At 48.9% G+C, this 14,120-nt stretch overlaps 2 protein-coding genes across 5 annotated transcripts; both read left to right on the top strand.

The window, feature by feature from the left end:
• The first annotated feature begins 5,227 nt into the window (after positions 1-5,227).
• On the top strand, positions 5,228-11,170 carry Wdr45 (WD repeat domain 45). 4 transcript variants are annotated; one of them, XM_085838297.1, is made up of 12 exons: positions 5,235-5,473; positions 6,618-6,806; positions 6,902-6,973; positions 7,077-7,151; positions 7,240-7,344; positions 8,932-9,037; positions 9,188-9,282; positions 9,682-9,761; positions 9,874-10,082; positions 10,166-10,267; positions 10,344-10,489; positions 10,719-11,170. In XM_085838297.1, exons 3-12 carry the CDS (start codon positions 6,919-6,921, stop codon positions 10,826-10,828), a joined length of 1,083 nt encoding a protein of 360 aa, XP_085694423.1. In that variant the 5' UTR covers positions 5,235-5,473; positions 6,618-6,806; positions 6,902-6,918; the 3' UTR covers positions 10,829-11,170. The 4 variants fall into 4 exon arrangements, with proteins under 4 accessions (XP_029329557.1, XP_085694423.1, XP_021008849.1 ...); XM_029473697.2 differs by lacking the exon at positions 6,618-6,806 and having other exon boundaries at positions 5,228-5,371; XM_021153190.3 differs by lacking the exon at positions 6,618-6,806 and having other exon boundaries at positions 6,906-6,973.
• Positions 11,171-11,468: 298 nt separating this feature from the next.
• Positions 11,469-14,038, top strand: Praf2 (PRA1 domain family member 2). The gene is made up of 3 exons (XM_021153577.3): positions 11,469-11,743; positions 12,675-12,892; positions 13,227-14,038. Exons 1-3 carry the CDS (start codon positions 11,565-11,567, stop codon positions 13,364-13,366), a joined length of 537 nt encoding a protein of 178 aa, XP_021009236.1. The 5' UTR covers positions 11,469-11,564; the 3' UTR covers positions 13,367-14,038.
• Positions 14,039-14,120: the final 82 nt, after the last annotated feature.

Raw genomic sequence — 14,120 nt, 5'->3', positions numbered from 1 at the left:
CACACACTTGAGCCTCTGCTATAATCCTTGATTTTCAGCTGGCAAGCAGCTTCAACCACACTCTAGAAGAATAGCTAATTATTTCGTTCGATTTTCTTCTTATCTATGTGTATGTGTTAAGTAAGTGCCCTGTTAGTGTGGATGCCCTCAGAGGCCAGAATAGGGTACCAGAAACCCTGGAGCTGAGTTACAAGTGGTTGTGTGTTGAGATCCCAACTTGAGTCCTTGGAGAAGCAGCAAGTGCTCTTAACCACTGAGCCATCTCTCCAGCCCCTAAGAGGGCAATCTTTCTTTACCGAGTCCCCATACCTTTTCCTCCTGCCTCAGTGGCATGAGGCTCAGGAATCTAAAGCTCTCAAAGGACAACTAAACCTGCGCATACTTCCGCCATGAGGTTAGTACTGTTCCCAGCTTCCATCAGATCAGCTTCTCACTACAGAGGACAGTGGTTAATGCACAAACCCATACCTGGTAAAGAAAAGGGAGGGCTTGGAACAACATGGGACCACTATATCACCCCCTCCAAGACTCAGGGGACATCAAGGGGAAAGGGGAGAGAGGATGTGAGAGCCAGAGGATGAGATGTGTACCAAAAACATGTCTCCTGAAGCTGACTTTGCCTTTGCACTCATGACTGAAGCTGTGATTGTCTGCACAGGACTGGCACAAGACCGAGCTCATCGCCGACACTTTGTTATGAGTGGGAGAAGTGGGTCCCATCCCTCCTTTCAGGCAACTAAGTGTTGTTAGGGAAAAGGATGTAGTTTCCTTCAGTGATATAGGCACTGATAGGTTGGCAAATCATCTCCTGCCCATTCTCAAGATTTGGTGCGCCACCCACCAAAAGAAGCCATTAAAGTAGAATGGGTGCTTGTTGGGAGAAAAGGGTTCTAGCAGGACAAGGAAGGGCAATGAGAGAAGGGGATGGAGAGGATTAAGCAATGAAAATCCATTACATAAATGAAACTGCCCACAATGTCAAAATACAAAGGGATTTTAGAAAAACCATAAAAGGAAGACTGATGACTTCAAAGTAAGTTTCATTATAAGGAAGTGTTGCCCCAAGCCCATCTCTCCCCTCAAAGTGAGAGAGAGACACAGAGTTGGCCACACAGGACCATAAAGAACTTAGATGGAGCCGGGCGTGGTGGCACACGCCTTTAATCCCAGCACTTGGGAGGCAGAGGCAGGTGGATTTCTGAGTTCGAGGCCAGCCTGGTCTACAAAGTGAGTTCCAGGACAGCCAGGGCTATACAGAGAAACCCTGTCTCGAAAAACCAAAAAAAAAAAAAAAAAAAAAAAAAAAAAAAAGAACTTAGATGGCCATTTATAATGGAAGGGCTGAACACTGCTGTCTTAGTCAGGGTTTCTATTCCTGCACAAACATCATGACCAAGAAGCAGTTGGGGAGGAAAGGGTTTATTCGGCTTATACTTCCATACTGCTGTTCATTACCAAGGACTGGAACTCAAGTCAGGACTGGAACTCAAGCAGATCAGAAAGCAGGAGCTGGTGCAGAGGCCATGGAAGGATGTTCTTTACTGGCTTGCTTCCCCTAGTTTGCTCAACCTGCTCTCTTATATAACCCAAGACTGCTAGCCCAGAAATGGTCCCACCCACAAGGGGCCTTTCCCCCTTGATCACTAATTGAGAAAATACCCTATAGCTGGATCTCATGGAGGCATTTCCTCAACTGAAGCTGTGATAACTCCAGCTGTGTCAAGTTGACACAAAACTAGCCAGTACAACTGCTATCATGAGTAGGTTAAAAAAGATGAGGTTAGGGCTGGAGAGATAGCTCAGCAGGTAAGAGCACTGGCTGCTCTTCCAGAGGTCCTGAGTTCAATTCCCAGCAAACACTTGGTGGCTCACAACCATCTGTAATGGGATCCGATTCCCTCTTCTGGTGTCTGAAGATAGATACTGTGTATTCATACATACATAAAATAAATAAATCTTTAAGAAAAGATGAGGTTAAGCCTGGCGTAGTGGCACATGGCTTTAATCCCAGCACTCGGGAGGCAGAGGCAGGCGGATTTCTGAGTTCGAGGCCAGCCTGGCCTACAGAGTGAGTTCCAGGACAGCCAGGGCTACACAGAGAGACCCTGTCTCAAAAAAAAAAAAAAAAAAGAAAGAAAAGAAAAGAAAAGAAAAGAAAAGAAAAAGAGAGAAAAGATGAGGTTAAAGGGAAGACTACGTGTTAATTAACATATGAAGGGACTCTGGCCAGCTTGAGCATGGCCAGCATGGCTCTGGCAGGCCTTGCCCTTCTCTCCCATTCCCTCTGCCTTGCTAAAAACCATTAGATTCCATTCCTAAAGCTAGTCCCCAAGGTCTATTCCTTATTTATCCACTTCCTTCTCCTGATGCTGATTAACAAGGTCAAGCTATCAAACTGTTGAAATCCAGCAATCAAAAGTGGCCCTTTGGGGCTGGTGAGATGGCTCAGTGGGTAAGAGCACCCGACTGCTCTTCCGAAGGTCCAGAGTTCAAATCCCAGCAACCACATGGTGGCTCACAACCATCTGTAATGAGATCTGACTCCCTCTTCTGGTGTGTCTGAAGACAGCTATAGTGTACTTACATATAATAAATAAAGTGTGTCTGAAGACAGCTACAGTGTACTTACATATAATAAATAAATAAATCTAAAAAAAAAAAAAAGTGGCCCTTTGGCTCCCCTAATTCACACGGCCAGTTAAAATGAAACACCTCATCCTAACGTGGGGTTTCCCTTTTACCTTTACAGACCTCCTTTTTCCTATGTGCTATGCCTGTCTGGCTTTCTCCAGAGACAGTCCTTGGTCCATTTCCCCTGCTCCTCCCTCCTCTATCTCTTGTCTTTGTCTCTTATTCCCTGCCCTCTGCCCCTCTGGGATAAATCTCTTTTTTTGCTGAGAACTTGGTCTTGGGTCCTGAGCTGATACTTCTCCTTTCATTAATAAAATATCAGGCTTCCTGGAAGCCTTCACCTCAATGAACAAAATACAAGAGTGAATGAGAATGGTTCCCAATGTCAACACTGGGCCCCCACATGTATACATACTCATGCATGTGTGCCTACACGCACAAGCAAAATGATACATACACGCACATGCACCACATGTATATACACAGAGAGAGAGAGAAATGGAAACAGTCAAAGAAAGGGAGTGTTGGCTGTGATTGTTGTTTAACACATTTGATAGGTAAGGAAGCCAGGGCTCAGTGGGATTCAGCAACTTGCCTGTGGATGCACAGCTAAAGAATGGTACAGTAGCTGGGAGGAGGGAATCTTCTAAAGATATGGGATATAGAATAGAATCGTAGAAAGGGATACAGGGGAAACTACAACAGAAGGATTAAGCAAGGAGGTCAGTATAGAGGAGGGACCATAGAAAGGAAGGGGTAATTAAGACTAAAGGTCTTTAGGCCAGGCTGTGGTGGCGCACACCTTTAATCCCAGCACTTGGGAAGCAGGGGCAGGTGGATTTCTGAGTTCAAAGTCAGACTGGTCTACAGAGTGAGTTCCAGGACAGCCAGGGCTATACAGAGAAACCCTGTCTCGAAAAACCAAACCAAACCAAACCAAACCAAAAAAAAAAAAAAAAAAAAACAGAGAAAGAGACAGAGACAGAGAAAATGAATGAGAGTGGTACAGAGGTGACCCAACATCACTGAGACAATTTTTATTTATTTATTTATTTTTTTGGTTTTTCGAGACAGGGTTTCTCTGTGTAGCCCTGGCTGTCCTGGAACTCACTCTGTAGACCAGGCTACTGATTCTTATTTTTAGGGAAGTCAGAGGCAAGTGGGTCTCTGTCTTTTCAAGTCCAACCTGGTCTATAAAGTGAATTCCAACCAGCCATGACCCAAACTACAACCAAACAGCATCAAAACCATACTTAAAAGCAGGAAGTCATAACAATCTATGGCCATGTCACCCTGTACCGCCCAACCTGGCTTCATCTTGGAAGCTAAGCAGGTCAGATCTGGTTAGTACTTATATGGGCACCTGTCTCCCTGTAAATCCCAATTCTGTGCTGCACAGAGTTTGGGTCTAGCCTGTGCCAAAAAGAAAATAAAAAGCAGTAAAGGATAATATACACTGCATTTGTTTAAGGAAAAAAAGTGTCTACTAACTACTCTTCCAGAGGACCTGGGTTCAGTTCCCAGCACCCACATGGCAGCTCACAGCTGTCTGTAACTTCAGGTCCAGGGCACCTGACACCCTCACACAGATATACATACAGGCAAAACAGCAATGCACATAAAACAAAAGCAAAAGAATAAACAAAATACGGCAGTAAAAATAAACACAAGCCAGGGCAGTGGTGTGCACACCTTTAATCCCAGCACTCGGGAGGCAGAGGCAGGTGGATTTCTGAGTTTGAGTCCAGGCCAGCCTGGTCTACAAAGTGAGTTCCAGGACAGCCAGGGCTATACAGAGAAACCCTGTCTCGAAAAAAATTAAATAAATAAATAAATAAAGACAGAAACAGAGTGTTAACTATATGGCTCTGATTATGGTAAATGCCAGGTAGTTCCCCATTCTTCTTTCCCTTTTATTGACTTTTTTTTTGTAATTCAGGATGGCACAAACCCTCTGATCCTGTTTCAACAACCAGTACTAACTCGTTTATTATTTCTCACAACTGTCGCGCATATTGCACTTACGTCAAAACTCTAATATTTCCAATGTGCAATTTGGGGCCTTTTGTGTTTCCATGTAAGCATTCTCCGTTTGTACCTTTTGATAAAAGACAGGACCTCTTATAGCCCAAGACAACCTCGACTGTCCCTCGCCAATACTAGAACTACAGGTGTGTGAGCAATCACGCCCGGAGCACTCACACATTTTACGGTAAAAAAGGATCTTTTTGTAAAGAGCTAGGAATAGGGTGGGGAAAAGAAAGTAAAATTCCACTCTTATCTTTCCCCTACCCAAGCCGATCTCAACTTTCAAGATCTTTTCTTCCAGCCAGGAGCACCCAGAGCCACAAGGTAAACTAACATTGACAGCCACTCTAGCCCAACTCAGAGAACTCGTTAGCCTGGGAGGTTTGCCCCTCTATCTCTCTGTGAGTTACCGCGTTCAAGGCTTGGCCCGCTTCCGTTTAGGGGGGGAAAGCCCTCTCCCGGATTCCCTCAGACAGTCCTGCCTTTGGGCAGTCTTTTGTGCCTCCAAACCCCTAATCCGCCCTCATTCTCTTTCCGGAACTTCCCTCGGAGGACTCTACTACTGCTCGGGATGCTCCACAGGGCCGCCAAATGGGTGAGAAGAGCCCTGGCTGGAGTCTCTGCCCAGAATGAGTCACTTCCGGTCACAGACTCCCTCCTCCGGAACTAAGACCTGATGTAAACAGCAGAGCTGGGCACCAAAGCCCGGGAGGTCAGAAATTTGTGCCGCAGGCGGCACCAACGGCTAGGGCAGGGGTCGGGGAGGGGTGATCAAGTCGGCAGAGGCGACGCGCATCTGGAGCAAGATCCAAGGGTTGGTCACGGTCATAGGTTGGGTGTTTCTACTAGAGGTCTTGACAGGTGATGGATGGCTGGGGATATGGGGGCTTGAGTCGGTGCTGTCATGGAAAGGATCATGGCTTTTGGGAGAGGTGAGGCGTTTCAATTAGGGTTCTTCGTTAGTGTGGGCATTTGGAGCAGAGATTTAAAAAGGGCTCTTGGAAGCTAGTGCTCTCCAAAGTATGGCTCATGTAGAAGCATGACCCAAGTTTTACGCGAGAAAAGTAGATTTGCGATCTTAGCTGATAGGTGTGCCTGAAGAGAGGTCTTGGAAGAGATGGGATTTGAAAAAAGGACGAGGTTTTTAGGACAGGAATGTTTAGAGCAGGGAGTCAGAGCAGCAGCATTGGTAGGTTGAGGTTTTCCTAGGCAGGATATGGGTTTTTTTTTTTTTTTTTTTGCGGGGGGGTAGCTGTGCTCTAGGGCAGAACCTACAAGAGATAGCATGGAGACAAAAGGGACAAATTTTAAGGGGAGGGGATTCGTGAGTAACATTGTGTCAGCTCAGGGGTCCTGGGTAGAGAGTATAGGGGATGGAATGTGTCAAATGTGAAGAATTGGGAATGTCAGGGTAATTCCCCCGGTGTGGGGGAGGGTGTGGATTGGTCTTTAGGACTTAACTAGAGGGAGTGGAGGGGGTTCTCAGGCTTGCCTTTGCGATCAGAGTTGGTCATATGAGAGAAGGGTTTGGGGAAAGTATGCTGCATGGGAGGATGTGAGATGCCCTGGAGGCAAATAAGCCTCCAGATAAAGTTAGAAGGGCTTGAGGAGGGAAGTTCTGTGGGTGATGGGCCATTCATGGCAGTGAAGATGCAGGAAACCTTAGCTTTTGTTCCACTATTTATTGACAGGTGGAGTTGGGTGCCGGTGTGCAGATGAATAGCTTGTAGAGAGGTTTGAGGTCATATCAGATGTTAGAGCTAAGAATGGCTGGGAGGGAGGAGGAGGTACCATGGGATATTCCTTACCCCATTATTTCCTGATGGGTTCAGTACGGGCTTGGTGTTTGTGCCTGTTGTGAGTCTTTTTTGTCATTATGGGCCGGGATACGTTCTGCCTGTGGTCTTGGTTTAAACAGATACTCTGAGGTATCCTCCACTTGTTTTTGTTTTTTACAGTCTGGCAAAGAAAAGTATCAAAATGGGGAGGAAGCCAGGCGTGGTGGCATACGCCAATAATCCCATCCCTCAGGAAGTGGAGGCTGGAGGACTGCTGGGAATTGAAGGCCAGCCTGTGCTACATAGGGAGTACCAGGACAGCCAGGGATACATAGCAAGACCCTATCTCAAAACAAAATAGACCAAGTGGTGAGGAAGAAGAAATCATTTGGGGGACAGAAGTTGTAGGACTTCAGAGAGGACACTGGGGAACTCTTCACAATGCTGTCTTTTCTTGCGCCTAGGAAGGCGGTCCTGCATCATGACTCAGCAGCCACTTCGAGGTGTGACCAGCCTACATTTCAACCAAGATCAAAGTAAGCTTATGATTGTGTCTTTGTGGGAAAGAAGGAAAAGAAGGGCCAGGGATGACTATGAGCCCCAAAATATGGGAGTCTGACTGATTCCTTTCATCCCCAGGCTGCTTTTGCTGCGCCATGGAGACAGGTGTACGGATCTACAATGTGGAGCCACTGATGGAGAAGGGGCATCTTGGTGAGTGGCTATAGCGGTGGGGCAGTGGGCAGAAGGGCTGATGTGTGCATTGGCATGGACCTCTCCTGACACCCTGCTCCCTGTCCAGACCACGAGCAGGTAGGCAGCGTGGGCCTGGTAGAGATGCTGCACCGATCCAACCTGCTGGCCCTGGTGGGCGGTGGGAGCAGCCCCAAGTTCTCTGAGATCTCAGGTAAGCGCTTTCATCCTATACTTGACCCAGATTCTTCAAATTCCTCCCTTCCCACATACACCCTGAGGACATGGCAGATAAAGTCCTCAGTGCCTCTTGAGTCCCACAGTAAGGCACAGTTGGAAAGTCATGAAGTCATTAAAATGTTTCGTCTCTTTGGTATTATTATTTTTTTTTTTTTGAGGCAGGGTTTGTCTAGTTCTTTCTAGACCAGGCTGGTCTCAAACTCACAGAGTGCTATTGGGGCTGGAGGTATAGCTCAGTGGTAGAACACTTGCCTGTTCTGTACAAGGCCCTCTGTTCCATCCCCTGCACTATCAAACAGCAAAACCACTTATTGTCTGTCACCTGTCCTGGGACTCACTTTGTAGACCAGACTGGCCTCGAACTTAGAAATCTGCCTGCCTCTGCCTCCCAAGTGCTGGAACTAAAGGCGCGCACCGGGAGCCTGCTAGTTATTCTAAGTACTTTGCACACAAACTCTATGTTAATTGGAGACAAGGTCTTGTGACTAGTTATTCTAAGTACTTTGCACACAAACGTATGTTAATTTGAGACTAGGTCATTTGTAGCCAGGTATGACCTTGAGTAGGTCTGTCTCCCAAGAGCCAGAATTACAGCCTAATGCCGTCACACCACACTTTATATATTAGCTGATTTAGTTTTATGAGGATTTTCTTTTTCTTTTTTGGTGATGTGGGGCTTTTTTTTTCTTTCTGGTTTTTCGAGACAGGGTTTCTCTGTGTAGCCCTGGCTGTCCTGAACTCACTCTGTAGACCAGGCTGGCCTCGAACACAGAAATCTGCCTCCCGAGTGCTGGGATTAAAGGTGTGCGCCACCACCGCCCGGCTGATGTGGGGCTTTTTGAGACAGGGTCTTTCTCCATAGTCCTGACTGTCCTGGAACTCTCTACATAGACCAGGCTGAATGCAAACTGCTAGGATTAAAAGATGTGCCCCACCATCTCTGGCTCATTCTGTGTGGTAGGAAATACTGCTAGTCTCTCTCCGTTTTCGTGCTGTGGGTGGAACCCAGGCCTTTGCACATGTTCTATCACTAAGCCATACTCCGGCCTCCTTGTCCTCATTTTTATTGATGAGAAAACTGTGGCTCAGTTAATAGACTTACCCAAGATTACACAATTACTAGGCATTCAAAACTTGGAGCTGTCTCTCTTATGCTCTCTTGGTTTGAGTGTCAAGTACCATCTTGTTTTAAGGTCTTTTTTTTTCATATTGACCCCACCAATATCTGTCAAGAGTTGTCCTGGGTGAGTCACAGAACCCTCAGAATTCATCACAGGACTCTCCTGAGGGTATAGACTGGATTCTGGAGCCTGAAGTAGGCCTGAGTATCAATCCTGTAACTGGTTGTTCTTGTGCTCATTTGAGCCTTGACTTTCTTACCTCTAAGTGATATAGCTGTTCTAGAATGCGCTTTATCAGAGATCTGGTCCACAAGTATTCATGCGGTATGAGGCACACACTGACTATTTGATGCAAGCTGAAGCAAGTGGTTGAGATCCTGTGAGGAGCAGGAGTGGGCCCCCCAGTCTGCCTGTCACCAACCCACCCATCTGCCTGGCAGTGCTGATCTGGGACGATGCCCGAGAAGGCAAGGACTCCAAGGACAAACTGGTGCTGGAGTTCACCTTCACCAAGCCAGTGCTGGCTGTGCGCATGCGCCATGACAAGTGAGCTTGATGAAGACTGGGGACAGGGGCGGGGGCAGGAAGTTCCCACAACAAGTAAGGTAACCTCCCGCCCTCCACCCCCGCCACCTCCTCCCCTTGCTGGCAGTTGGCCCATCCTTATGGCCTCTGTGTTATGTGTGATGTCTCCAGGATTGTGATTGTGCTGAGGAACCGCATCTATGTGTACTCCTTCCCTGACAGTCCAAGAAAGCTGTTTGAGTTTGACACTCGGGACAACCCCAAGGGTGAGAAGACCCAGATATGCTGGTGTAAGACTGTGAGGCTGTGAAAGGAAGAAGGAGAGGAGGAGCTAAGAGAAGGAGGGGCATCCTGACATTGCTGGGGGATAGGCTCTGTACCCTTCCAGTCCCACAGTCAGTTCCTCTTCCCTGCCCTTGTCCTGCCTCACCTGACAGCAGAAAGCATTCATTGAGAACGTGGGTAGGTGTGTCCATGAGCCCTGGGTGTTCAGACAGGCGAGCAGAGTTCAATGCAAAACCTTACCCCTGTGAGGTTGCTATGGGGCACCATGCCACGGAGGGTTAAATCCGGCCCTCCCTCATCCAGCTCTGTCCATTCTGAGACTCGGCCTTGCCTTGGCCTCTCCTTCACCTGCCCATCCCCACTTCATCCTTACCACTTAGGGCTGTGTGACCTCTGCCCAAGCCTGGAGAAGCAGCTGCTTGTGTTTCCTGGACACAAGTGTGGAAGTCTGCAACTTGTGGTGAGCCAGCCAGCGGGCAAGGGTGGAGAGCTGGGTGAACTGCCTGTCTTTGGGAACATTAGTCCCTCCTCCGTTAACACCCCCAAGCCCAATCTGCTCCCTCCTACTCCAGGATCTCGCAAGCACAAAGCCTGGTACTTCATCAGCGCCATTCACTATCAATGCACATCAGAGTGATGTGGCCTGTGTGTCCCTGAACCAGCCAGGCACTGTAGTGGCGTCAGCCTCCCAGAAGGGCACCCTTATTCGTCTCTTTGATACCCAGTCCAAGGAAAAGCTGGTAGAGCTTCGAAGAGGCACCGACCCTGCCACCCTGTACTGGTGAGCGCAGGATGTGTGTGGTGGGCTGCTTATGTTTCAGCACAAGTCATCATGGTGGACGTCATTACGGGTCTGTCTTGCAGCATTAACTTCAGCCATGACTCCTCCTTCCTCTGTGCTTCCAGTGACAAGGGCACTGTCCATATCTTTGCTCTTAAAGACACCCGCCTTAACCGCCGCTCTGCGTGAGTATCTTCACCCCTCTTATCCCAATCCCTCTGGCCATGTGACATACCTGGACTTATCAAATGCTGCCAACAGGCTGGCTCGTGTGGGCAAAGTGGGACCTATGATTGGGCAATACGTAGACTCTCAGTGGAGCCTGGCCAGCTTTACTGTGCCTGCTGAGTCAGCCTGCATCTGCGCCTTTGGTCGAAATACTTCCAAGAATGTCAATTCTGTAATTGGTGAGTGACAGCAGCACCTTGATTGGTGGTACTAAGTGGGTCCCCTAAAAGAATTTAAGGGCTATCAGAGCTGGAGGAAACTGGAACATGATGCCATTAGTAAGGGGGTGTGGCACTTGGGCAGGGCCCTGGAGTTAGACTATTAGCCCCAGTGGGACACCCGAGAGGATTGGGGTATGTGGCTGGGCACCTAACCTTTCACAACACCTTAACCACCACCACCCCCCAGCCATCTGTGTAGATGGGACCTTCCACAAATATGTCTTCACTCCTGATGGAAACTGCAACAGAGAGGCCTTTGACGTGTACCTTGACATCTGTGATGACGATGACTTCTAAAGCATCCTGGCAGCTGTACTGGGAACCTACAGTACCGATGGCCGGCCGAACTGAGTCTTGAGGGTGTTGAACCAGCCAGCAAGCATAAATGAGCCTTTCACTCTGCATCAAACACAGCTGTGTCTAAATAAACCGCTCGCTTCCACGAGCACTTTTTGTGACTGAAGTGTTAAAGGCCAGAGGACAGCCTAGTCTGTCCCTGGGCCTCCTAGTCTGGAAAACACCAGGGACCCAAAGGGATTATACTAATCCAACCTAAGGATTTAAAAAATAATGGTTACCAGGAGAAAGTCTCTGTAATGTATATGAATAAAAGGCCTTTGAGTGGCATTTATGACTTGACCTCAAGGGTGGGGCATGCTTTCCCAGGAGCAGTGTAACCTTTTAGGATTCTGTCCGGAAGTGGAAGCCAGCTTGGGATCTGACTTCCTAGTTTTAGCATATTCATTGTTGAGTCAACCCCAGCCTGCACTGTCCAGCGTGGTGCCCCGCCCAGGGGTAAAGAGAAGTTCGAGTTTTGAGCTGCTCGCCGCGTGGCGACTCTTGGTTTCCCAGCAGGCTCTGCTACTGGAGTTGGTAGTTTCTGGTCACATTCATGTTTGCAGCTGCGCAGTATGCATACGTTGCTAGTCGGCGGCTCCCTAGACTCCATTTCCCAATGTGCCTCACGGTGCTGTGAGTGATAACTGGGTGTTGTAGTCTCGCCGCCCTTCGGGCTGGTCCAACAACCCGCAGGATGTCGGAGGTGCGGCTGCCACCGCTGCGCGCCCTAGACGACTTTGTCCTGGGGTCTGCGCGTCTGGCGGCTCCTGATCCAGGCGATCCACAACGATGGTGTCACCGCGTCATCAACAACCTCCTCTACTACCAAACCAATTACCTTCTCTGCTTTGGCATCAGTCTTGCGCTGGCCGGGTGAGGGAGGGAGGTAGCGATTGGCTGAAGATACTAGCGGGACGCAGGGTGGACTTGCGGGTCTTTGAGGAGGAGGGGGATCTAAGGGAAATGCTAGACTGAGTAGTGTGAGTTCGGGAGAATATGAAGGTCTTGGGGGGCATGGGTGGAAAAATTTGAAGGAAGCAGATCTTTGTTATAAGGAGGGCCATGGAGGTGGGATGGGGGAGGTGTCTGGAGGAAAGACACTGGACCTGGGTAGAAAAGGGAGGAGGGCTCAGGTGGAATGTGGGCTAGGAAGTGGACTCTGGACTTAAGGAAGGACTGATATGGGGATGTGAGAGTATCTAAGAGGTTCAGCGATATGAGTGATAGGGCAGATTAGGGGAGCCCTGGAAGGGTTAATCCAGAGGTGGAGGTGTAGTAAGTCAGGGCTTGGGAAGGGAGCTGGTAGAGAAGCTGCTCCTATTGGGCCCAGAGGGAAGACCTACTAGACTTGAGAAGCTTGCGGCCAAAAACAGATGATCAAGAGGGACTTGTGCAGGGTTGTGAGAGAGGGACTGAAACCAAGCAACTGGAGGAGGGTGGCTCTATAAAAAACTAGGGTAGTGGGGGGCCTTTGGAAGGAGAATGACACCTGGAAGGTGCCTACATCTGACTGCAGGCCCGGATGGGGGATCTGCCAGGGTTAAAATCAACGTAGAGGAGATGTAGGAATACCAGAAAGAAATCCTGCAGATTGAAAGGCAAAGACCAGAGAAGTGTTGGCAGCCTAGGACCTCTAGCAGGAAGTGAGGGTCGAGGAGGAACTGAGAGTCCACAGGAATTGCTGGAGTGGAGAGGGGCCTGGTGAGACTATACCGGGATGCTAATTCCAAAGACAGGGAACAAAACTCTTGGGGTCCTGAATTGGATGTACAATGAGGCTAGCTGAGTGCTCTTGTTCCTGCAGGTACATTCGTCCGCTGCACACCCTCCTGAGCGCACTGGTAGTGGTGGTGGCTCTCGGGGTGCTGGTGTGGGCTGCTGAAACCCGTGCAGCTGTGCGCCGCTGCCGTCGCAGCCACCCTGCTGCCTGCCTGGCTGCAGTACTTGCCATTAGCCTCTTCATTCTCTGGGCCGTGGGTGGCGCCTTCACCTTCCTGCTCTGCATCACAGCGCCTGTGCTTTGTGAGTCTCGACTCTCCCTGCTAGAGCTGGGGAAGATGGCCAGCTCATGCTTGAACATCAGGCCTGCCTGGCACTGGTTTCTGAACTAAGAGAGGGCTAGAAACCCTGGAGGACAGACATGCTTCCATTAAGTGTGTCTTCCTTGGCTTTGGTCCTCTGGGAGCATCCTTCTATTACCTTTGTGGGTCTTCCAGGGTTAAGTGCCTTAAACTGTCCAAGTCCCAATTTACTGGGATGTCCTTCCTGGCCACATCCCCCACAGCAGGCTTTGAGAACTCACCACTCCATTAGTCCTCCTCTGAGTGAATCCCCCATTTCTTGGTATCGCCTACAGTGATCCTGCTGCATGCTTCACTGCGCCTGAGAAACCTTAAAAACAAGATTGAGAACAAGATCGAGAGCATCGGTCTAAAGCGGACACCAATGGGATTGCTTCTAGAGGCACTGGGACAGGAGCAGGAAGCTGGATCCTAGGCCCTTGGCATCTACTCCCTGGATGTAGAGGACCCCCACCCCATACCCAAGACCAACCCTTTTCCTAGCCATTAAAATAGGTGCCTAGAGTCCTCTGGCCTAGCCAAAAAGAGACACCTGTGATTGATCACTGCAGCCCCAAACTAGTCATCTCTTAGCCTCCAGCCCCTGTTACCTAGGGACCAAAGTCTTCCTTGGTCCTGAATTTGAGACTCAGTCACCTACTTCCAGCCTTGAAACTGGATTTTTAAGCCAGAGCATCTGTGGCCAATCTCAAAACTGGACCCCAAGATACTCCTCTTACCCAAATGTGGGACTCACTAGTCTTCCATACTTCAATGCTAGGCCCTAAGGCAGGACATTCTCAAATCTTGAGCTCTAAAGATTTTTCAGACCCCACATAGCTTGGAAGTTAAAAGACCTGGCCAAATCTTGAGCCTAATGAGTCCAAGTGTCCTCAGCCCTGACCACACTGAGCCCTTAAACTCAGATGACCCTAGCCCTCAGCAGTCCCAATAGCCCCCCTCCAACCGTTAAGAGGTTCTCTTCCTCCCTCACAATGTTCTCAGTATCAAGGACCGACATGTGGGGCTGGGTAGGGATAGCCCCAACTGGGAAAGGGGCTCATATAATAGTGTTGCTACAACAGTAAAGCCTTTGAATCTCAAGCTAGTTTGGCCTCCTGTGTGAAGTCTTTGTACCTTTCAATGAACAACCCAGTGGCTGTCTTCAGTTCTGCTAGACACTACCTGAC

The sequence above is a fragment of the Mus caroli genome, unplaced genomic scaffold, assembly GCF_978045245.1.
Source record: "Mus caroli unplaced genomic scaffold, Mus_caroli_1 scaffold_5, whole genome shotgun sequence".
NCBI lineage: Eukaryota > Metazoa > Chordata > Mammalia > Rodentia > Muridae > Mus > Mus caroli.
The sequence above is the reverse complement of the archived record's forward strand: the minus strand, read 5'-3'. Positions and strand labels throughout refer to the sequence as shown.